The 22,284-nt window shown below is 31.1% G+C and overlaps 4 protein-coding genes across 4 annotated transcripts; 2 read left to right on the top strand and 2 right to left on the bottom strand.

Annotated features, from left to right (window-relative positions):
- Nucleotides 1-4,396: 4,396 nt before the first annotated feature.
- On the bottom strand, nucleotides 4,397-6,310 carry LOC123302781. The gene is made up of 2 exons (XM_044885874.1): nucleotides 5,984-6,310; nucleotides 4,397-5,222 (listed from the first exon to the last, which is right to left on the bottom strand). Exons 1-2 carry the CDS (start codon nucleotides 6,196-6,198, stop codon nucleotides 4,808-4,810), a joined length of 630 nt encoding a protein of 209 aa, XP_044741809.1. The 5' UTR covers nucleotides 6,199-6,310; the 3' UTR covers nucleotides 4,397-4,807.
- Nucleotides 6,311-7,253: 943 nt separating this feature from the next.
- Nucleotides 7,254-9,942, top strand: LOC123302794 (THUMP domain-containing protein 3-like). The gene is made up of 6 exons (XM_044885887.1): nucleotides 7,254-7,505; nucleotides 8,346-8,703; nucleotides 8,762-8,940; nucleotides 9,122-9,298; nucleotides 9,612-9,749; nucleotides 9,822-9,942. Exons 1-6 carry the CDS (start codon nucleotides 7,287-7,289, stop codon nucleotides 9,939-9,941), a joined length of 1,191 nt encoding a protein of 396 aa, XP_044741822.1. The 5' UTR covers nucleotides 7,254-7,286; the 3' UTR covers nucleotide 9,942.
- Nucleotides 9,943-15,368: 5,426 nt separating this feature from the next.
- Nucleotides 15,369-19,283, bottom strand: LOC123302761 (bifunctional arginine demethylase and lysyl-hydroxylase PSR). The gene is made up of 5 exons (XM_044885843.1): nucleotides 19,030-19,283; nucleotides 18,554-18,912; nucleotides 17,638-17,877; nucleotides 17,222-17,496; nucleotides 15,369-16,969 (listed from the first exon to the last, which is right to left on the bottom strand). The coding sequence occupies exons 1-5, from the start codon at nucleotides 19,097-19,099 to the stop codon at nucleotides 16,636-16,638; spliced, it is 1,278 nt and encodes a 425-aa protein (XP_044741778.1). The 5' UTR covers nucleotides 19,100-19,283; the 3' UTR covers nucleotides 15,369-16,635.
- Nucleotides 19,284-20,383: 1,100 nt separating this feature from the next.
- Nucleotides 20,384-21,852, top strand: LOC123302789 (cytochrome c oxidase subunit 5A, mitochondrial). The gene is made up of 2 exons (XM_044885883.1): nucleotides 20,384-20,623; nucleotides 21,408-21,852. The coding sequence occupies exons 1-2, from the start codon at nucleotides 20,499-20,501 to the stop codon at nucleotides 21,727-21,729; spliced, it is 447 nt and encodes a 148-aa protein (XP_044741818.1). The 5' UTR covers nucleotides 20,384-20,498; the 3' UTR covers nucleotides 21,730-21,852.
- Nucleotides 21,853-22,284: the final 432 nt, after the last annotated feature.

Below are 22,284 nucleotides of genomic sequence, written 5' to 3' on the forward strand. Positions count from 1 at the left end.
ACTCAACAAACATAACATACACGATACTCGATACACTCGATACACGATACCATAGAGATAATACAGCATATCTCTATGCACGATACTCGATACAACCATTTACAAAACACTACACTACACTAATAGTGTTGAAACGCATGTCATCGATTCATAAATTAAATTTTGTTTCGTTTAACCTTTGATCATATGTTTCACTAGATAGACCCAACGTATACCAAGTATATAAATTTTTGCTGCACAAAGAAGATTAACAAAGACAGCAATACAATATTCAAACAGACTACATGGGGTTTGCGGGGCAGTCGAATTATCGAATTTGTTGGTCTATAGAGTACTCACTAGTTCAACAAATTCGATAATTCGACATTACCTTGCAAAACATTTGTCGGATTACCGCGATTTCACTGTATTACTGTGTGACTAGAACACATAAAATCTTCCTTCTTCAAAGAAAAATGAAAGTCTACGGTCGTCAAAAGACAATCTGGAATAACAAAGTATCGGTTTCGGGCACCACAAAAGCAAAAAGGCTTTAGATTGACTCATTATTCAGAGAATTATAAAGATATGAAATTGAAATTTTATGAATATGTATATGGAATTAAAATTTCTCAAACGAATCAATTTGTGAATCGGAATTATTCAGACCATCACTACTGCATAATAAACATACACATACATACTCCTAGTCATAATTGGCGTATGCCTACCCAAGACAAAGACTGCATACGTTACATTTATGACGATGCCGGTGACGGTCCCATGCTGATTACTGAATTTTGTGGTTTTATGACTTATTTACATTGTTTTGTTTTCAATGCACTTTGATTCATCGATTCATACACTTTAATTGACTTCAAAATAGAGCAGTAGAGTTATAAATCTTATATTTACATGGTTGGGCCAAGCTTTTAGTCCACAAGGCAGGCACTACCAAATTTCTAGTCTAAAGGAGGGCAAATCATAAAGTTTTGATCCAAAAACAGTATTATGAAAAAAACATACTTCGTCAACAATAACTAAGTTAACGTCTACAGGAGAGAGGGGGGGTGCCCTGCCCTTCGATACGCTCATGTATGTGCTTCCTTATTTAGTTAACGCCCAATAATTTATAATTACATATTTTTGTTTTTCGAAAAGAAAAATACATCAAACGATAAGCAGGAAAATCAAGACAAGTAAATCAAAAAGTTCCGTTTATCTTTTATTTGATCTTTTGGGAAAATTGGACGACCAAAGATACAAATAAGGTAGACTCAATTTTACCTTAAAAATACTTAAATTGTTTCCTTTTTTTACATTTTTTATTGGTACGGAATCCTATGTTCCATTTTATTTTCAATATATTTTTTTTTTAATTTTACATTGAAGTTATTTATATTGCCTATCTTTCACAAAGAATGTCTTTGAAAATTTTCTCTTATAAAAGTTGAAAATTTATATTATCCAACACAAAAGAAATTTATTATTTTCAAAATATATAAAAAATGATAATTTTAGATGAAACGACTCCAAAAATGTAAACAGATTTTCGACAATAAAAACAATAGCTTTATTTTTAAAAATGTTTGTAGTCCGTAAATAGAGTTGAAAATATCATGTACTTTCAGAAATATTTTTCCTCTTGAAAATTCCTTTAAAATTAATATACAAAGTGCACAAAGTATCTCGTCAAGGCCATTTATAGTTTTGAATTTTCTTATTTATATAAAAATTATTTACATGCGTTTAATATATACAGAATGTTTCACGTTTCAAATAAAACGTATAGGTACAGAGAGCTGCAAGTTCAATTACGATACGTAATAAATATTTTTTGAATAGTTATAAAAACAGCCAAAATAAAAGCTATCAAAGATTTGTTTGTATTTAGCAAAACAGAATTTAGCATGGAATTCTCATGGCAAACATAGTAAATGACGTCACATACTATGTCCGATCTCTCTGTATAATACCGTTCGTAGGCTCGCGATTTCACTGAACTTTTTCGCTTTTTGTCTTAAAAAAAAAAAACTTATCACTTATAACTTTACATTTTTTCATACGAATCTACAATGGATTTGACCTAAGCAATTACCTCAGATGTTGGCACACTTAAAATCATTTGACACTCAGTCTATGTAACTCTAATGTCAATGGATTTATATAAGCATCTAAATAGTGAGAAGTAGCAGTGATGCAATTTTGATAAAAAAATATTAGCCTTGTTGGAACATCCTGTAACATGTAATAAATTACTATTTCCGACCTCAAAAATTTTAAAATAATTCACGCTAAAAATTTATTTATAGATAGTTGACAGGATGTAAAAATAACATGTCAAAGTTACTGTCATGTGAAGCTTTTTGAAAATTAGAAATTATAAAAACATGAAATAATCGTTTTAGTCCAGTCATTATATACATTTGGATATGCATATGAATCTAACAACCTAAATTTTTGATATTACGTGGAAGAGGCCTAGAAAAGCTTAACTTCGAATTTTCGACCAAAATTTCATTGTGGATTTTCTTAATACTTTTTTGTTGTTTTTCTCACGATCTACAATTAAGGCCCTTCACATTTTTGACCCATTATCCATCGTTATTGAGATTATGATTATTATGGAAAAACTGAATTTAACCCTTTTTTCAAGATGGCGGAAAATCCACAAGGAAATTTTGGTCGACAATTTGAAGTTAACCTATTCTAGGCCTCCTCCACGTAATATCAAAAATTTAGCTTGTTAGGTTCATGTGTTTATCTACCCTGTTTTTTCCGACGTAATGACTGGATTATTTCTGTAAAATTAATACTTCTCGTGCTACGGCCAACTGAATAATGTCTGCGAGTTACTAAAATTTTTTAATTAAAAATATGTATTTGATAAGTCTATGAATGAAAGAATGTCTTCTAGTATAAAATAAATATTTATTATATATAATTATAATGAATATTACAATATTAATATTAATTAAATAATAATGTTATTGTTAATGATAGATGAAGTGAAGTCATTGTTTGTGTTTAAAGGCTGCTGTTTCGTTTTAATTTTTGCTGTTGTAACAAAGTTCAATTTATTTAATTAGCATCATATCACAACAAATTCACACTTACACTCGTACACTGTTTGTTTAATCTTTATTATCTTTCATTTACTGATTTACATAATGTATGTACAGGGTTGGCACATTTACAATAATTATTTTATGTATACAATAATTTCAAGGTTTTCATAATCCCCAATCCAAGAACATACATATTAAGGACGTAAAACTAGATAAAAGAGTGCAAGAAAAAAGACGCCTATCCGGGCAAGTCGGTCGTTGCGTACTTTGTACTACGCATCAGGCTGTCTTTTGTTTTCAATCAATTGAACAATTATTTTCAATCATGAATACTATAAGAGAAGGAGACTTAACCCTGGGTTTTCAGTAGGCCCATATACGTCCGGCACTTGTAAGTTCGATTATCTGAATTTTTCTTAGCGTATAATCATCATAGCATATCTGAAGTTGCACAAGGTCGTGAGATACAAACAGCGCCGCCAAATTCAGATAAGGGAACTTACAAGTACCGGACGTATATGAGACCTTCGAATGCATTGTCCGAGATCCAGAGTTAAGTTTCAATCACTTAGACAGCCTGATGCGCAGTATAAAGTACGCAACGACCGATAACTAGACCCCGCCCAGATAGGCGTCTTAAATTCCTTAATATATATGTTCTTGTCTCAATCCTAAGGCGAGCAATCCTGAGAAAAATACAAGAATTTCATAATTTTGAGAAAAATACAATTTCATAATTTTTGAGAAAAATACAATAATTTAATAATTTTGAACGATAGAAATTTTATAATCAATATAATAATTTTTCTAAAACTAGAAAAAAAAAAAGTGAAAACAGACAATTGACTGAGTTAATTGTTGAAATACCCTGTATAGAAAGTGTTGAATATCAATGCTTGCATTATTTTTTATAAATTAGAAGAGTTTAAAAAACCAACACAATTAAAGCGCACTTTCGCTCACCATTTATTTGGTTATCGAAAATTTCGAAAGTATTTTCTAGAATCTTTTTTCGTTTTTCGAGAATATTTCACAAGACCACTAGTTGAAGCTATCTGCATGTTTTCAACTGCCTTTCTTTTATAGTTTTGGCAAAATGGACACCAAAGTTTTCCTACGAACCCAAGACCAAATAGACCTGTTGCTCATTTACGAAGTCAACCTGACTTTTTTGTTCTGGATACGCTATATTATAAATTTCAGCTTAATATCTCTTTTCGTTTTTGAGTTAGCATGTCCACAAACAGACGGACAGACAACCAGAAATAAACTAATTAGGTGATATTATGAACACTTATACCAAAATTTTGTTGGTAGCATCAATATTTTTAAGTGTTACAAACTTGGGATTAAACTTAACATACCTTGATATATATTTCATATATACAGGGTATAAAAGGGGAAAAGGAACAGTTTATTATTAGTTATTTTTGCATTAATTCTGGAACAATTTGCTGACTCATGGTCCAATTTTAGTAATGGGATCTAATATCATAGAACTCTCACAAGTCAAATGGTTGATCTTGGATGATCCGATTTCTAAGAATGTAAGATATTGAGATCGTAATTTAAAAAAATATAATAATTATCTGATAAATAAGAGATCCTTAGTGGAGGCCCCTCACCCCCGGACCTGAATATGAGTTCATAAATCCACTTCAACCAACATAACATTATTATCGTCCAAACAAAAAGTCCCTGAAAGTTGATTTAGAATTTTTGTACTTCTTTTTAAGTAGGTAGTCGAGTTGTTTTCGTTATTAATCCAAATCATCTTCATCAGGCTCCTCATCAGATGATTTGAAATCCAAATCATCGAAATCATCCTTATTGATACCTATCGACAAAGCATCCAATTGTAAAACGAGTTCCTCTTGAGTCCAATAATTAGTTTGCGGTACACCAGAATACTCGGATCCACCAGCCACATTTATCGCTTCACTTGGTGTTTTACCTTTTAATATCATTCGTTCGAATTTACGTCGACGACGTTCCGGTAATGCACGTAATTTTTTTAATAAATCCGGTCCTAAATCGGCTACCGTTTGTACAGTCACCACATTCGGTGTAAAATCTAAGCCCATTGGTTTACAACATTTTGGGCATATGTTCTCTTTTTCTGCACATCCTGGACACATTATCCTATACGCTAATTTTACTGTTGGCATTTGGCACCTAAAATTTACAACATTCAAATCAACATCCTTCTCAAGGGGAAAAAAGATTAAATTTAACCTTAACCAAAATCTAGCAGCCTTGAGTCTCACATTAATATAATTTAGAGTAAGTAAGTGCACTATCGTGTACTTAGCAGGTTTAGTCTCACGTTAGCATAATTTGGAGTAGATGAACTATCGTGTGTTGTGCGTGAGTCTCACGTTAATATAATTTAGAGTAGATGCATTATCGTGTGCTTAGCAGGTTTATTCACACGTTAACACAATTTGGAGTAGATGCATTATCGTGTGCTTAGCAGGTTTATTCACACGTTAACATAATTTGGAGTAGATGCACTATCGTGTGTTTAGCATGTTCAGTGTCATGTTAACATAATTTGGAGTAGATAATTAGCATGAACAGAATATGATCTAAGTTTATTAAACTTTCATCAGATTTTCTGTGGTTCAGTGAATGAACGCAATTGGATTAACCAAAAATGCGAAAAAACGCACAGGCCCGTCTTAATTTGATCCAACTAAAAGCATGGCTAAGCCGTGAATCAGTAAATGTACGCAGCCACAGATAAATATTACTTATTCCCCGAAAACTTAGATACTATTCTGTTCACGCTAATTATCTACTTCATAACGTGAGACTCACGTTAAAAACACGATAGTCATCGTATATTCGTAAATGTAGCCTCAAAGAATGGGTCTGCGTCTGCGAACCGATTTAAATTTGAATAATAATTAACAAAAATGACCATAAAAGCTTACCTCGAACATTTTTTTGGATGTGTTAACGGTTTATACTTTTTATATTGAACTTTCCATTGTAATATTTGAGAACAGCGATCACAAGTATCGTTAAACGTTAACGTATTTATTAATTTTTGTTTGTGACTCGTGTCATGTAAATTATTTTTGAATCCAGTTTGATTCTTATGTTTTTGTGGTCGTTCACGTTTTTCATTTCCACGCTGACAACTCATACTTTTTCAAGCACAGTACACAGTTCCACACTTTTCAATTCCAATCCAATCCAATAAATTTTCTTAATCAAAACATAACCTCGTTAAAATTTCATCATTTTTTCTTAAGTTTCAAAATTAAAACTAATTAATGCACTAATAATTTTTAAATAAATTTTCACTTAAATTTGATTTATTAAATAAAAGTTTTCATAATCAGAATACCGAATTTTCTTTTAAAATGAAAATGTATGATTTTGAAAGGTCAAATTGAAAAACGTGTTAAAGTTAGTAGTCACATGGATTTGTTTGTATGTTGAAATAGTTAGGTCAATGCTCACACTTCACAGTTACGGAAGCCTGAATGTCTCAATAGCTTTTTCTTAAAAGTATCTACCCACAAATATAAAATCAACTAGTTCACTTTCAACAAGTGCACTTGTGACTTGTGGGACATTATGGAAACAAACCTTTTTGAAAATGTCAGTCAGTAATGACTATTCTTTAATTAGCCACTACCGAAACTGTCTGGAATTATTAATAATTGTATGTCCGGATTTAATGATAATAATTAAATTTAATGATAATGTTTATAAATTGTCTTACGTAGCTAGTTAAAATTATACATATATTATTTAAAAAAGTATTAAAAAAAGATCCGATAGATGGCAGAACTAGGGTAGGTAAAAATATTTTGATTTCTTATATTTTTATTTCCTGCCATCTATTGGATCTTTTTTTAAATATTTTTTAAATAATATTAATAGAAATTTTTAACTAAATACGAAAGACAAATTATAAACATTATCATTAAATTTAATTATTATTATTAAATCCGGACATACAATTATTAATAATTCCAGACAGTTTCGATAGTGGCTAATTAAAGAATAATCATTACCGACTGACATTTTCAAAAAGGTTTGTTTCCATAATGTCCCACAAGTCACAAGTGCACTTCTTGAAAGTAAACTAGTTGGTTTTATATTTGTGGGTAGACACTTTTAAAAAAAAGCTACTGAGACATTCAGGCTTCCGTACACAGTCTAGTTTAGTCTAGGGCCACTCATAATATTTTTATAATTTTATACAAAATATCAAAAATAAATATGGATAATTTGGAATTGACAAACAATCGAATTAAAAAACTTTTCGAGCGTACAAAGAATAATCAAAATTTACTTTTAATTGAGGCAACTGTTGATACTGGTTTCGAAAAAGTTGCTATTGAAGAGCTTTTAATAAAATTTTCTGAATTAAATGAAAATGATTATTGTTTAAGTCCAGGTCGAATTTATTTTTGCATAGAAATTCTTGAATTAACAAAGGTAATCAACAATGATATTTATTTACTGCATGTTCACAAACATCCCCTAACCTAAAATAAAACCTAAAAAACACCAACATTTATTTTATTTGGCAATAAAATATGAGTAGAGATAACTCCGAAAATTTAGGGCTTTTATAGGATTTTGAGCAATTTCATGGAAAATATTCGATCAATTGTTAAATGAGTCCGATTTTCTAATTTTTTGGTTTGAAATAACATCCTACTAGGTTTCATGAAATTCAGAAACGAAAAACTTTTTTGTAATTTTTTCGATTTTTCAAAGGGGTACCCCTTGAAAAAAATCAAAAAAATCGAGAAATATTAAATGTTTCTGATTTCGATAAAACTTAGTTTATAAGGTAATTTTGACCCAAAAAGTACAAAAAGCGTGTTTATTTGTCGACTGGGCGAATGGTTTTTAAGATATCGATCAAAATCGACCCAAATATGCTGATATTTCCGAAACTAGACGCCTAATCGGCAAATGAACCCGATTTTTGAATTTTTCAGGTCGAAATTACCTTATATACTAAGTTTCATCGAATTCAGAAACGAAAAACTTTTTTGTGATTTTTCGATTTTTTCAAAGGGGTACCCCTTGAAAAAAATTCCAAAAAATCGAGAAATTTTCTTTGTTTCTGATTTCGATAAAACTCAGTTTATAAGGTAATTTGAACCCAAAAAGTACAAAAATCAGGTTTGTTTGATGATCAGATGCATAATTTCTGGGTTATCGTAAAAAATCCAATAAAAAGAGCCATTTCTCGTATCGATTTCCGCCATTTTCTTAGATAGTATTTCCCTAATAATGAAATGAACTAAATTTTAACTGTTTCAGATAAATAATTTACGATCAGTGGATAACTTTTCAATAGTAATATATTCAGATAATTTAAATTTCGTTAGTGACAAGGACGAAGATTTAAATATTTTTAAGGACTTAGCCAATACTATCGAATTTTCTAAAGGTTTATCGGTTTGGTCGAATTTCACTGACTGTCCAATACAATTTAACGATTCGGATTCGTTTACAAGTACCGAATTCAAATTTCGTATAACGGGAATTAGATCGTATAAACATGCGTTCACATCAATGGAAGCCGCTTCTCATTTTGGGGGTGTAATTAATGATCGATTTCTTTGGCCAGTATCAATGGTTGAATTTCATTTGGAAATTCTTTTATATATTGTTGCAGGTACTCATATGCTTGAAACTCCTTTTGACCTTAACTAATTATAAAAATTCTTTTAAAGATCGTGTGACGGTTGCTTTAAAATTAACACGAAGATCAAATCATCGACGGAACATAGCGTTTTTTGGACCAACAACTTTAAGAGCAACTGTTTGTTATAATTTATTATTATTGGCCAAACCAAAACCTGGTGACGTCATTGTAGATCCATTATGTGGAGGGGGCTCGATACCTATCGAAGTATGTATTTGAAATAGAGAATTTATCAAAACAACTCGTTCAAATCCAAAATCATTGTTACCTTACTTTCTCGCATCGATTACAAGATGTTTGTAAAAGTTTGAAGGGAATTTAAATCTTTCAGCGAGTTGAGGTAATGTTTTGACAAATTAGGGAAATAAAATATTGATTTTATTTTTAGTGCGCATTAGCTTTTCCAGAAACTGTGATATTTTGTGGGGACAATCATGAGCGTGCTATCGAACGAACATGCAACAATTTAGAGGCCATTCCAAATATTTTAGTTCATCATTTTGCATGGGATGCAACAAACCTTCCCTTTAAAGATAACAGTGTCGATGTTATTGTTACAGATTTGGTAAAAAAAAAGGATTAGTGTACTTAAGAAGTTATACTTCTTCGGCAATAACAAATATAATCATTTATTAATCATGTAAAAAATATTTTGTTCATAGATGAATCTTAATCTATCATCTATTTATCTTTGTTTATTGTTAGTGTTATTTCGTTTATCGACTAACTTCATGGTATTAAAAAATTGTTACTAACTTCAACATGTAGTTTTCACGTCACCATATGCGCGCGCATATTATAAAAAGTATAACTTCAAAAAATAAAATTAATTGTGAGAAAAACTAAAGTGATGATAATTAATGATTTTATTTTTACAGCCTTTTGGAAAACGTTCCGGCTCCTTTTCAGATAATCGTGTATTGTATATGAAAATTTTAATAGAATTTGGACGAATTGCTAAACCGAATGTTACGCGAATGGTGCTTTTAACAAATGATCGTAGAAGTTTATTAAATGTAAGTTATTTAAAACTTACATGCTTGTATTTAAGTTCAGTTTATTTTAAAAAGTTTTCTTTTGTATTTTAGGCAATGAATAAAAATAAAAAACAGTATTGGAACAAAGGTCAATTATTGGCTGTTAAATTAGGGGGCTTAAAACCATTAGTCTCATGTTTCAAACGAAATAAATTGATATATGAACCTTAAATTTACCTGTCTTTTCTTGTTTCTAAAACCACGAATCCCCTTGTGTAGGCTCCATTCCTAAAACTTTAAGCTGGAACACCAAAAAGGCAGTGCTGGATTAACCGAGATATGGCGCTTCGAAAAAAAGATCATTTTTTCAAACTTCGTTAAAAAAAATGTCAAAAAGAATTAGGGTTCTGTAGCAGGTAATCCTCATTCAGACAACGTCAATCGGGTTCGCTAGTAAATAAAACCATTTAGAGGCAATTAGAAATCATTTTATTTATCATAAAAAACGATTTTAACAAAAATATTTTAGAAGTATGTTTAATGTTTTATTGAGACACAAAAGAAAATTAGTTTAAAAAAAAAAAAAATTTTTTTCCAATTAATACTTGTTTTGATAAAGGAACTAAATCGAATATTATATAAATAAACACACTGATACTGCAACTTGCAGGACATAGGGCACAGGACTGTATTTGCACCCTGCACCCCTCATAAAAAATAAACTTTCACTAATTTTATACATTTGTTTTAACAATTTTTTTTCTTAATTATTAATAACAAGCATTTATTGAAATTATTGCTAAATTTGTTTCAACTCGTACCGACATCATATCGTACTTATTTTTAACTAAAAGTGCATTTAAGGCAACGCTTGATTTGTTTTGCACCTGCATCTGATTCAGTCAAGAATAAATGATGCATCTAATAGGTACAAAACTCGATACAAGACATACAGATACAAAACATTTTACTGTCTTATCAATGTATACTCACTGTCAAAAAAAATGCCACAGTTAAAACATTCTAAGCGTACTCATCATATGTTATGTTATAATAGTAACACTTAGAATGTTATAAAACGAGCATTTTTTTTTGACATTGAAATACAATCTTTTTAAAATATTCATTGTACATAGATACCCTTCTCTTTTCTGGCTCGCATTGTACTTAGTCATTTATAATTCACCATTCGATGCATTCAAATTAAAATTAAGTGATAAGATTGTGATCGATCTAAAAACAAAAAAATCAATCGCTAACTTTGACCGTAACACTGGATCTTGAATGAATTATTCGATCAAAAATTAGTGAGTCGTTTTTAACTTAAACAGATTGACAGAATAATTAAGTAAGATCCATGATCCATGGATCTTTATAAAATTCTTATTTTAAAGTGGGTGATTTATTTTAATTTATCAAATAATAAAAATAAAACTATCAAAATTCCCCTTTTTCTTAATATTAAATTAAAAAATATTTAATTCATTTGACATAGACAATATTTTGAATAATTATTAGGCAACGCAAAGGCTGTAATTAATCATTAAAAAAATCTCTCATCTGGATCTTTTACGCTTTAAATAGATATCTGATATTTATACAAATTTCATGAATATGTAGGAGCCATAAACAGTTTAGTTTATTTAACAAGTCTATAGTCATAACATAATATACGTCTGTGAAATATAATTTGTATATTTCACAGACGTATATTATGTTCTGACTATAGACTTTCATAATAAACTAGACTGTTTATCGTTTCTACAAATATTGTAGGTAATTAATTAAAAATAATTACAATTTGGAAGATAATTTTTAAAAAATTCTTTAGATTTTTTTTCATGATTAATTACACTCTTTGCATTCTTTTTAAATAAATATAGAAACTTCAAAATTATTAATAACAAAAAAAAAAAAATATTTGGAGCTTTTTTACGATAATTTATTACGGTAATCTCCTTACACTAGACGGAAGACTTATTAGATTGTTTAGTCTAAAACCCCACAAGATTTCAGTCGTTTGCTCTTCAATGGACTCATGGACTCCAAGTTCAAACAACACTTACACAATAATCAAAAAATCTTTGCTCTCCTGAACGAAGAAATAAAATAAAATAAATACTATTTTTATTGTATTCGAAGTGATTTATTATGTGGGTGATGTAGGAGTTCATTTATCAAAAAACAAAATAACAACAATGATTGACCTTAAAAAAACTATTACCGTAAATAAAATCCGTTAAAAAACTCATATTGACTAACTTAGAAAATTCGATAAATAAGCATTGGCCTCTACCTTTGGTCTGAAACAAAAGAACTACAATCTTAAAGTAAACACAAAAGTCATTCTTTTCAAATGTTTACAATTTTATGGACTCAATTCAATCATCGTAATCAGAGTTAACTCTTTTGATCAGAAATAAAAAATAGGAAATTCATACAAAATTTAAAAAAAGTCTTAATTCAAAATGTTTTTCATGTTAATTTTCAAAAGAGTAACGGCGACCAATAAGGTTAGCTATAACTAGGATTGCCACCTTTTCAGACTTAATCGTGTAGTTTTACCCGGCTCCCGATATCAACAATTTCACCGCCCATTATAATTGCTCACTGTCGCTGCCTGGATTCGAACCCGCAACCTCAGAGTCAGTAGCCGAACGTTTAAAAGACGATTTAATTTTAATTTAACTTTCCGAAACTTTAAGGTGGAAACCTTAGGTGTATCTCGATTGAATTGAGTAAATTAAAATAAAAAAATGAATTGTAGAATGGCTCACGTAAGAACATAAGTGTGGGTCGTATACAACAGTAAGTATTTTTACTCAGAACTTAGAATAACTTAGAATTTAGAAAACAAAATGGTTGGTGTTTAATGTTGATGTATACTTGGTTGTTTAAATTTAATTAATTTTCATGTAATTGTAAAATTCTATATAAATTAATTTTAGTGTGTTATTGTTATTGTCTGAACTAAATTCTTACTTCTTAATCAATTTTCACATAACATCTAAAAAATTTATAGTTACAGGCACTTCTTTTGGTTTTATTTTTTTTTAAACAGAACAAAAAAAGTCATTTTATTTTGTGTGTTTGAGACACTAAATCTGTGTCTTACTCTTAGTCTTTGTCTTACAATCAGTTTACTATCATTCAACTATTGCAAAACCTATATCCATCCCTCACCACACCCACCCCACTAGTTCAACCAAAAAAACATATAACGCAAAATATTTTGGCAGTAAAAGCATTTTTTTACAACAAACAGGAAAATTGCATTTTCAAATTTTAAAAAACATGGACGATTCTATCTTCCTCTCAAATCTTCTATCTTCCTAGCACCTAGATCAAAAGTCCTCTGTGCCCTCTTTGAGAACGCCCTGCCACCCGAAGTCGAGGCATCTTCGGGTAAAAGGCGCTATTAAAATTAGATGAAGCTAAAGAATTCTATCGAGGCCACACGCCACACAGAAAACCCACAGCTTCTCCGTCGGAATCTCTTCCAGGATAAATTAATCCAAGGTTTCGGACCCGAACATTCTGAATCTAACGCCCTGCAGATTCCTGCAGGTGCAAATAACATATATGGAAGTTTCATCATCCTCCATATAGGCTCTGCAAGTGGGATCATTAGCGATTCAGCTTTCGAGAAATGGTTTTATTTGAGTCCCGATTATCGAGATTCTACTGTATTTCATTGTTGTTAGTTCGAATAAGCGGAGGGAATGGGCAAGACAATTCAAAATAGTTATTTTTCTGATAAGAGGAATCTGAATTGCGAAAACAAATAATCGGTCAAAATGAGATTAGAAGGAATCTCATTTAAAAAAATCGATAGATTATTTTTGTATACTCAACAATTGGCTGAAATCTCGTCTATGCAAGTTTCCTGTTTATAAAAAAATCTCAAAATTTGGCTAACATAACCATAATCATTTGAGATCTGTTGTAAAAATTGCATAATAAAACATGAATCCCCTGAGTTAAGTGGATCCAGTGGGTCTTATTCCCCTCTCTCCCAACTGTTTTTCAATTATATACAAAAATGATATTTGAGAATGATAAAAAAAAAACATATTCTCTCATTTGTTACAATTTACAATACGAGTTTGTATATTTTGCTCAGGCTTTCATAAAACAAATTTTTATGCTCCGAACGATAAAAATTTAATTTCACTTCAAATTTCATTTAATTTGTCCATTTATTTTTCATATTTTTCAAATAAAAGTTGTTAAAAAACTTATTAAAATCTCCCAATTACCCCCCAAAAATGGGAGGGTTAGGTACGGCCCTATTTAAAACCTAATAAATAACTGTGGAAATTTTCAAAGATGCAATAATTTTTTCTATTTTTCTATTGATAGAAATCAGATTAAATAATAAAATAATAAGATACGTGAGTGCGCGTATTCTTTGTTTACATTATTTATAAATTATTATATTTATTATTACGTAAGAAATATATACATTCATTATACATCCATTATTTTCCCAGTTTGGTTGGTGTCCCATGCGCTTTTCTACTTAAAAAATTGATGTTCAAATGAAATGAAATTCGAAATCATATAGCTTGACTTTGAAGAGTCTAGACCAAAGAGGTTATATATAACATAGAGGTTTCAAAGCATAGGACACGCAATAATTGAATGACCAACACCGAAAAAAAGGAACCGTCTTCCCTCTTTGTCTCGCAGTCTGACAAAGCGCGTACATTAATATTTTGAATTATTGTATTAGTACGCGCATGTCTGTGTTTTTCATAGAGGTAATATAAGACGAAGACATGATGGCCACATTACGGTTCTATGTTATTACTTCTATGGTCTAGCAATGAGTTATGACCATAGACATATAAGAGTAGGCTGGAGAAGTGGGCGTGATCTGCCCAGACTCGATAAAAAGAGAACGATGTTCTGATGTACGTTTTGTTTCTCTTTAGTTGCGTTTGTGTATTAACAGTCTTGAACAAGTCAAGCCCAAAAAAAAAAAACTGAGGCAAAACGTACGTCAGAGCATCGTTCTCTTTTTATCGAGTATGGAATCCCACTTACACGTCCATTACTAGCGTGATCTATTCTTACATGTCTATGGTTTTGATTCTATGTTTTATTGATTATCTTTGATAATTTGAATAATAATATTTGGAAAATCGTTTTTCTTTTTAAGTTTTTTTTCTCTCATTTACAATTTTAATTTAAATAGTTTTAAATTCTTATTCTAGGACAAAATGTAAAAATATATATTTTTTAATTGTTTTTTTTTCTGATTCTTCTTTTTTAATACTTGCAACATTCATTTGTTATTATTTGTTACATCATCTTTTTTTTATTTAAATAAAACTCAACACACGCACTGAACGCATGCGTTGTCACCACATCGTATCGCACACTTATTTAAAATTAATATTGATTTATTTGACCTTTAAAATTATTATTATGACGAATAGATGCTATCAAACAAATAAAAAGAAATTCAACAATTGAGAACTTTAAAATCTTTTGTTCATAAAATTAATACGCATGCGCTTATTTTTATCTTTGTTTGAACACAGAATGCGTTTAAGCGTTTGTATTGATTCCACACATGCAGACTATAAGAGAGATTTAACTCTGGCTTTTGAATGGGCCCATATTTGTTCGGCACTTTCAAGTTCGGATAGTATATATAAAGTTGCGCAGAACCAATACGCATGATCGTGCGATACAATCAGTGCTGGGCGTATATGAGCCCATCGAATGCCTTGCCCAAGATCCAGAGTTAAGTCTCCTTCTCTTACAGTCTTCATGATGTCACATTAATTCCTACATTATTCGAAATTCGGAAATTCTTTATGCAGAATACTTATAAAATGTCGAAAAATTAACAGTTTTACGGCCACTGCCTTAAATAAACTATTTTTCAGGATTTTTCTTGTAAATTTTACGTTAAATTAGTAAACATCTTTGAGCAAAATTGAATGGGAAACAATGTAATTTAAAATCTAATTTCAAATTCTAGATTCTAGACGAATAAGCACCCGTGGCTGAAATTATGGCGCCTATCTGGCGGGGTCTCACATCGGTCGTAATTTTTATTGCGCATCAGGCTGTCTAAGTGATTGACAATAATTGAAATTGTTTCCAATCACTTTCAATTGATTGAAAACAAAAGGCAGCCTGATGCGTAGTAGAAAGTACGCAACGACCGAGAATTAGACCTCACCCAGATGTTTTTGGTGAACATTTAATAAGTAAGTAAATTTAATATACTATTCTTTCATAAGAATTAATGTATTTCCACACTTTAACCTAAAAATATATTGTAAACTAAGTTTGAAATTTCACTTTACGGCGCTTGAGTAATAGTGTGAGATTTTCTCTCATCACAAGAGAGATGATTGTGGTACGAAAGACGACCAATCTGAAGGGTTAAATTAGCGGGAAATATTTACTCGTGATGAACTCATACTGCGGCTGATGATGACTATCGAAGAACGAAATACATATTTAAAATAAAACTATTTGGTTTAGAATTTGAAATCGTATTTCAAATTCTCGTATTTCAAGTACCAAGAGTTCGAATTCATTATCTTTAAAATTGAATAGTAGAGGGGGCATAATAAAAATGAGTACGAAACCCTAAAATGTTCAGACTATCGTTATCGTTAACTAAAAACTAATAAAGCGTATCGTATCGTATTTAGTTTGAGTGAGATTTGTGTAAGCGCATGCGTTGCTATCAGTGTCCGTTTTTTGAACAGATTGAATATCTTAATAAAGGCTTTTTTTTATTTTAATTAATCCTATCCTAATTTTTTTATTTTTTTTTTCTTAATTTTTGTAGTTTTTTTTTTTTGGTTTTTGTTGTGTTGTGATTTAAAAATGGACCAAAAAAAGATAAAATGAAAATTTGTTTCGCATCTACCAACTACTAAAAATGAAATAAATTTCATGACTCATCTGAATCGGATGAATGTGTTTTTTTGTTGTCTGTCGTGTTTGTGGCAGTTTGAAGGCGATGATGCACGTGGGGATGAGGGTTCGTAGGCGGTGGAGATCTAGTTAATTTTCTTTGTTTCTTCTTTTTATGAGCTGACAATGATTCTTGTCCACTATCTTCGTTCGGTGACGTGTACGTTGACGAGGATGCACATTCATCTGAATCCGAACTGGAACTTGTGTTGCTCGAACTATCCGAAGCTAAACCAGATGATTGACCTAAATCAATTTTATTTGCAACGGCTGCTAATTCTGGTTCCATTTCGCACAATGTACGATACCATCTACAAAAATTATATAAAATATTAATTGTTTAGATATCCTGTATATACTGAATATAAAGTGCACTATCTTTTATGCCAGTATGTAAACTTTGAATAAAACAAGGGAAAACAAACAATTGACTGAGTAATTGTTGAAATACTCAGTATAGAATTACCGACATAAAAGATGAGCCACCCTGTAGATTATCGATCTCAGCGGTGAATGAAAAATCACAGGCGGCAATGCCTGGAAGAATAATTTGAAGTACTTACCGTCGTGATAATTTGGGCCGTCCACGAGCTGTTTTATGCCAAACAACTGGGAAATTTGTTCTACTACAAAAGTTTTGTGTAACAGCTACAGTATGATCTAAATTTAAAACTACATGCCACCAACCACCCGGTACAAAAACAGTTTCACCAGGTCGCTGTAAAATTTCGATTGGTTTACAGTCTTGAGGCCATGTAGGTTCCTTCGTGCGAGGATAAACTATATCGAACCATACAATAGCTTCATCACGTTGTTTACCACCTTCAGCTGCTGTTATCTGCAAGAATCATATCCACAAATTAGAATTAAATTTTGGTAAATTTCCGAGCTTTGCTTTCCGAGCTATCTATCAACCAAAACTGACATAGCCACACGAAAGTAGCCAAATGAAGTGAGCTGGCACTTTGTTGATACTTACTTTTAATAATTCTTTTGGAGTATTGGTTGGAAATAAACACCAACGTTTATGCCCAGCTACTAATGCATTCCAAGCACTTGTACCCAGCGGATCGATGTGGATACCAGTACCAGATCGAGCTGGACCCATTACAAACCAACGAAACGGTGGTCTTCTACTATCACCTGCATATTTAAATAAATCATCTCGGAAATATATCGGAACTACATAATCCTGAAGTAATTTACTACGACGGGGATGCTAAAAATTATAAATTACTATTAGTTCCATCAAATTAAGTGAACTTTTTCTGAAGTTTTCTACGTTTTTCCAAAATTTTTTGCAATTTACTCGAAAACTTATGCATTTAAGAGAAAAATATATTTGTCCAAAGTTATCAGGCGTAAAATTTTCGACTTTGCACTGATATACTTTTTCTCTAAAATGCATAGTTTTCGAGTAAATTGTAAAAAATTGTGGAAAAACGTAGAAATAACCCTTTTTTTCTACGCATATTAATCCAGTAGCCCTGTCGTCTAAAAGTACGGGATAGTTTGCCTTAAGGAGTAGTTTTGACAGTACCTTTTCAGGACGTTTGTCAAGCAGACTAAATTTGCTATAATATGACACTAGAATTGTCTCTGAAGACGCAATAGTTTCAAAGTCGTTCTGAGTCGATGGAAAGAATCTGATACTTTGGAAATTTGTTTCAGATTTACGAAAGGTAACGAAGAATTAGGGTTAAAATTCAACGCAGAGTGTACTGTATAAAGCTACTGGACTATGTGAAATTTTTATTCTATAGATAAAAAACTAAAATATGGCATAGATGGCATTGCTGCAGCTAGAACTTGAATAAATTTTAGGTAACTTGATGGGGCTATAACGATATTGAAGCTGTGAGTCACTTGTAGAATGGGAATGGGGTGAAACGAACCTCTCCATAGCTACTATCAAAAATATAAAGCGGGCTATCATCTTGTGAAGTCATCATATATTCTACGTAATATTTCATTTTCATTTTAACGCTGTAACCATCGTTGTCTTCGCCACATTTAAATTTTTGATTCCGATACTTTTTCGCTAGACGTCTTAACGTCCACTTGTATTTCGCACGCCAATTTGTTTGTGCGTGTGTTATAACGCACGGTTTATATTGACTCTCATAATTCTCGACAAATTCACGTGGTGAAACTAATCGAGCATCAATACGATCAATATTTTCTGTTGTCTTCGTAAATTCTTCAAAACGTTTTGCATAACCTAATTGTGTCCATGCTCCCGGTGTATTTAATTCTAAAACAAAAATTTATTTTCTAAAATATGAAATTAAAAATTTATTTTTGACTCAATTATATCAAATATTAATTTTTAAAATCATTTTATAGGTTATTTTGATTAAAAAAAAATTACCTGGGCGGGCTTTATGTTTCACTTCTCGAATTCGTTTTCTAGCTCTTAATTTTGTTTGAATATCAGTCATAATTATTTTATATTCGTGGAAAATAAAAACTAGCTCGTATAAAAAAAAATTTCGAATTACTTTTTTGAAGTTTTTATTCCATACACAGAAAGTCACAGGTTATTCCAGAATATGCACGAATCACACACAGTTCAGTCTTTAGCATATACTATACAGCTATAGAGACTGTAGAACGAATCTCTTCGAATTTAAACTGTTTTCTAACAAAAATTTAATTTGCAAAATATTTTCGTTTCTTCTTTGTTTCTTATAGTAACTATTTTAAAGACTAATTTCTTTTTTATTTTTAATTTGATATTTTTGACAGAATTTTAAATTATGAGCGCCCTGTTATGTTTATTAAACGTAGGCATTATTCTTGATTTTTCATGTAGTTCAAATAATTAAGGCACGGTCAAAGTAACAACTTAGTCCAAGATTTTGCTAATTCCTACTGGCGTATTCAATTTTTAACGTAATTGGGAAGTGGTTATTTGAGGAACATGTAATTCCGATTCGCCTCGACGGTATGTAAAAGTTTGCTAAGAATAACCCGAAATTTTACTGTGATTTTCAACAGTGGATGTGCTCATACGTAAGCCATTCTCTTTCAATTGTTTAGTCAATACTTAACCTGATCTGGAAGTGGTTATCTGAGGAACGCATTACTAATCAGGACATTGATGGCTTAGTTCTGATTCATCTTGACGGTAATACAAGTACGCTAAGAATAACCCGCATTGGATATTCAGATCATTCTGTCAGATTGAAGATTTGATAAGTTGAATTGAAGAACAGTTGATTCTCCTCTTATGAATACTTTGCAAGACACTCTATTTTGTTAATGTACTCTTTTTTTTACGTCCAGTAGTTTTTATGGTCTGACTGGACCGATTTTAATGATCTCTGATTTATTGAATTCGTCTCCACCTCGAATAGCAGAAACTATTAAAATATCTTGAGAACGGATTGACTGATTTTGATCAATTTTTTTTCGCCCTGATCACGATAAGTTTCATCGCGTGTCTTAAAAGTAAGAAAATCCAAAAAATTTTGATGCATATACAACGCCATCTCTGATACATGACGAAAACAAAACACGTTTACGCAGATTTATTTTAAGTATTCATTCAACTAATAACACAACGTTTATTGAAACTTACGCGGTACGAAGTTCATCGGGTCATGCAAGTTTTAAAGTAAATCAAATCATATTCTTTGATCGTGTAGACAAGGCATCACTATATGCACCGTATGGTGTATGCATGGAATTATTACGAACTCGAGTACAGTTTGAATAAAACCTACAGAATTAACTACTAAATTGACGAAGATTAGACAAGACAGTAGGTGATTTGTGAAGAGTGATTGATTTTAATTTTTTTAGTTCCAATAAAACAAAAAGTAATACATTTCCAAAATGTTGCGATCTAGTTTAGCTCGTGTTGGTTCCTTATTAAAATCAACAACGGTCACACGTAATGCCGTTGCCGTGCGAAATATGTCCAAACATTCGACAGAAACAGATGAAGAATTCGATACAAGGTACGTGCTAGTAATTACATAATGCATGCTTCATAATTCGAAATCGATTTCAAATTCTAATTTGACCAAATTGCATTCCATTTCATCTTCGAATTCGAGTGAAGTAAAGTATTTAATAACAACTTTAAATAATTTCAAGTTAATTTAGGGCGTATTTTAGGCTACCCGCTATTCGGTCATTCATCGATTGGTTTACTTTCTAACCAATTTTATTTGATACTTCATTTTATTTTGTAAATAACCCCGAAAACTGTTACAGTTTTGTTGAACTTAGGAAAAGATTTATTACTTCAAGATAATAATTTGAATTTAAGAAAGTTCTTATAAAATTATTACTTACGAAAAATTTAGGATAGTTTTCTGGGATGATTCTTATATAACATTGATTTTAAAGGAAGTGGGTTTATTTTGTATACCGGGCGTATTCTTTGGGTAATTTTAAGTCGAAAGGGCCTTATATTCTTTTCTCCAAAACCCAATAGTTAAGAAGTTATGGGCACTATTTATTATTTAACCTAAGTAAAGTACTATTATTTAAAAATTTCCTTAACTATTGGGTTTTGGACAAAATTATATAAGGCACTTTCGACTTAAAATTGACCAAAGAATACGCTCTTAAGCTATTTCTGTCGAGTTACGGGACACCCTGTATACACTTATAAACACTTTACCACTCCTTAATTATACATATTCGTACATCAAGTTATAGGGCTACTCCCGTAAAATAACGAAGGAATACTATTTTAGTTTTGAAATTGATTGAGTGATTTTGATTGTTTTACAGATACGAGAATTACTTCAACCGAAAGGAAATCGATGGATGGGAAATCCGTAAAGGAATGAGCGATTTATGTGGTATGGATTTAGTACCCGAACCAAAAATCATTTCAGCCGCATTAAAAGCATGCCGACGTGTAAATGATTACGCATTAGCTGTACGTATCTTGGAAGCGATCAAATACAAGTGTGGTGGCAAAACTGACATCTACCCATACATTCTACAAGAAATTGCACCCACATTGAAAGAGTTAGGCATTGAAACACCCGAACAGTTAGGATACGATCAACCAGAATTAGGATTACAATCAGTATATGACCTACATTAAATTCAATCCTAATTTTTAATTAAAAATTTTAACTTACATTAGCAAAAAATCAAAGTTAAACTTGTAGAAAGTTGTACAAAAACAAATCAAAATATGTATTTATCAATAAAACAATTGTTTAAATATTTGCCTCTTTTTATTTTTACTCATATGTATTTACCCCCGAAAATGTAGACTTATTCATTGTATCGAAGATCAACAAGGAGGAGTTGGGGTTGGTTTTAAATCCCAAGAGTTTCACATTTTATGTGGTTTTGGAGATGTCTTGTAAACCTAATTCAAAAAATCTTAGTTCCCTTAGTTAAGGATATACGAGCTCCAAGACAATTTTAATTAAAGAGCTTGGTTTTTTTTTAATATGAAGTTGGACTAAGTCTAAATCAATTCTGAAAATTTTAAGGGGGGTTGCCCGTGCTCGTACTACCTTAATTTTAGTGTTGGATAACCCCTTTTATCGAGGAAGGCTATAGGTTAACAAGACATGTGCTTACCCAACCGAATCATTAGACGATTCCGAAAACTACTGAATGGATTTTAATGAAACGTTAGGCGATA

The sequence above is a fragment of the Chrysoperla carnea genome, chromosome X, assembly GCF_905475395.1.
Source record: "Chrysoperla carnea chromosome X, inChrCarn1.1, whole genome shotgun sequence".
NCBI lineage: Eukaryota > Metazoa > Arthropoda > Insecta > Neuroptera > Chrysopidae > Chrysoperla > Chrysoperla carnea.

Bases quoted from the DNA above. Each gene is read 5' to 3' on its own strand.
- LOC123302781 (XM_044885874.1), bottom strand. From the start codon at position 6,198: ATGAGTTGTCAGCGTGGAAATGAAAAACGTGAACGACCACAAAAACAT. The intron at 5,223-5,983 runs GTAAGCTTTTAT...TGTAAATTTTAG, and splicing joins CATCCAAAAAAATGTTCGAG to GTGCCAAATGCCAACAGTAA.
- LOC123302794 (XM_044885887.1), top strand. From the start codon at position 7,287: ATGGATAATTTGGAATTGACAAACAATCGAATTAAAAAACTTTTCGAG. The intron at 8,704-8,761 runs GTACTCATATGC...ATTCTTTTAAAG, and splicing joins TCTTTTATATATTGTTGCAG to ATCGTGTGACGGTTGCTTTA. The intron at 8,941-9,121 runs GTATGTATTTGA...TTTTATTTTTAG, and splicing joins GGGGCTCGATACCTATCGAA to TGCGCATTAGCTTTTCCAGA.
- LOC123302761 (XM_044885843.1), bottom strand. From the start codon at position 19,099: ATGACTGATATTCAAACAAAATTAAGAGCTAGAAAACGAATTCGAGAA. The intron at 18,913-19,029 runs GTAATTTTTTTT...TTTTTGTTTTAG, and splicing joins GAAACATAAAGCCCGCCCAG to AATTAAATACACCGGGAGCA. The intron at 16,970-17,221 runs GTAAGTACTTCA...TAATTTTTGTAG, and splicing joins CGGCCCAAATTATCACGACG to ATGGTATCGTACATTGTGCG.
- LOC123302789 (XM_044885883.1), top strand. From the start codon at position 20,499: ATGTTGCGATCTAGTTTAGCTCGTGTTGGTTCCTTATTAAAATCAACA. The intron at 20,624-21,407 runs GTACGTGCTAGT...ATTGTTTTACAG, and splicing joins GATGAAGAATTCGATACAAG to ATACGAGAATTACTTCAACC.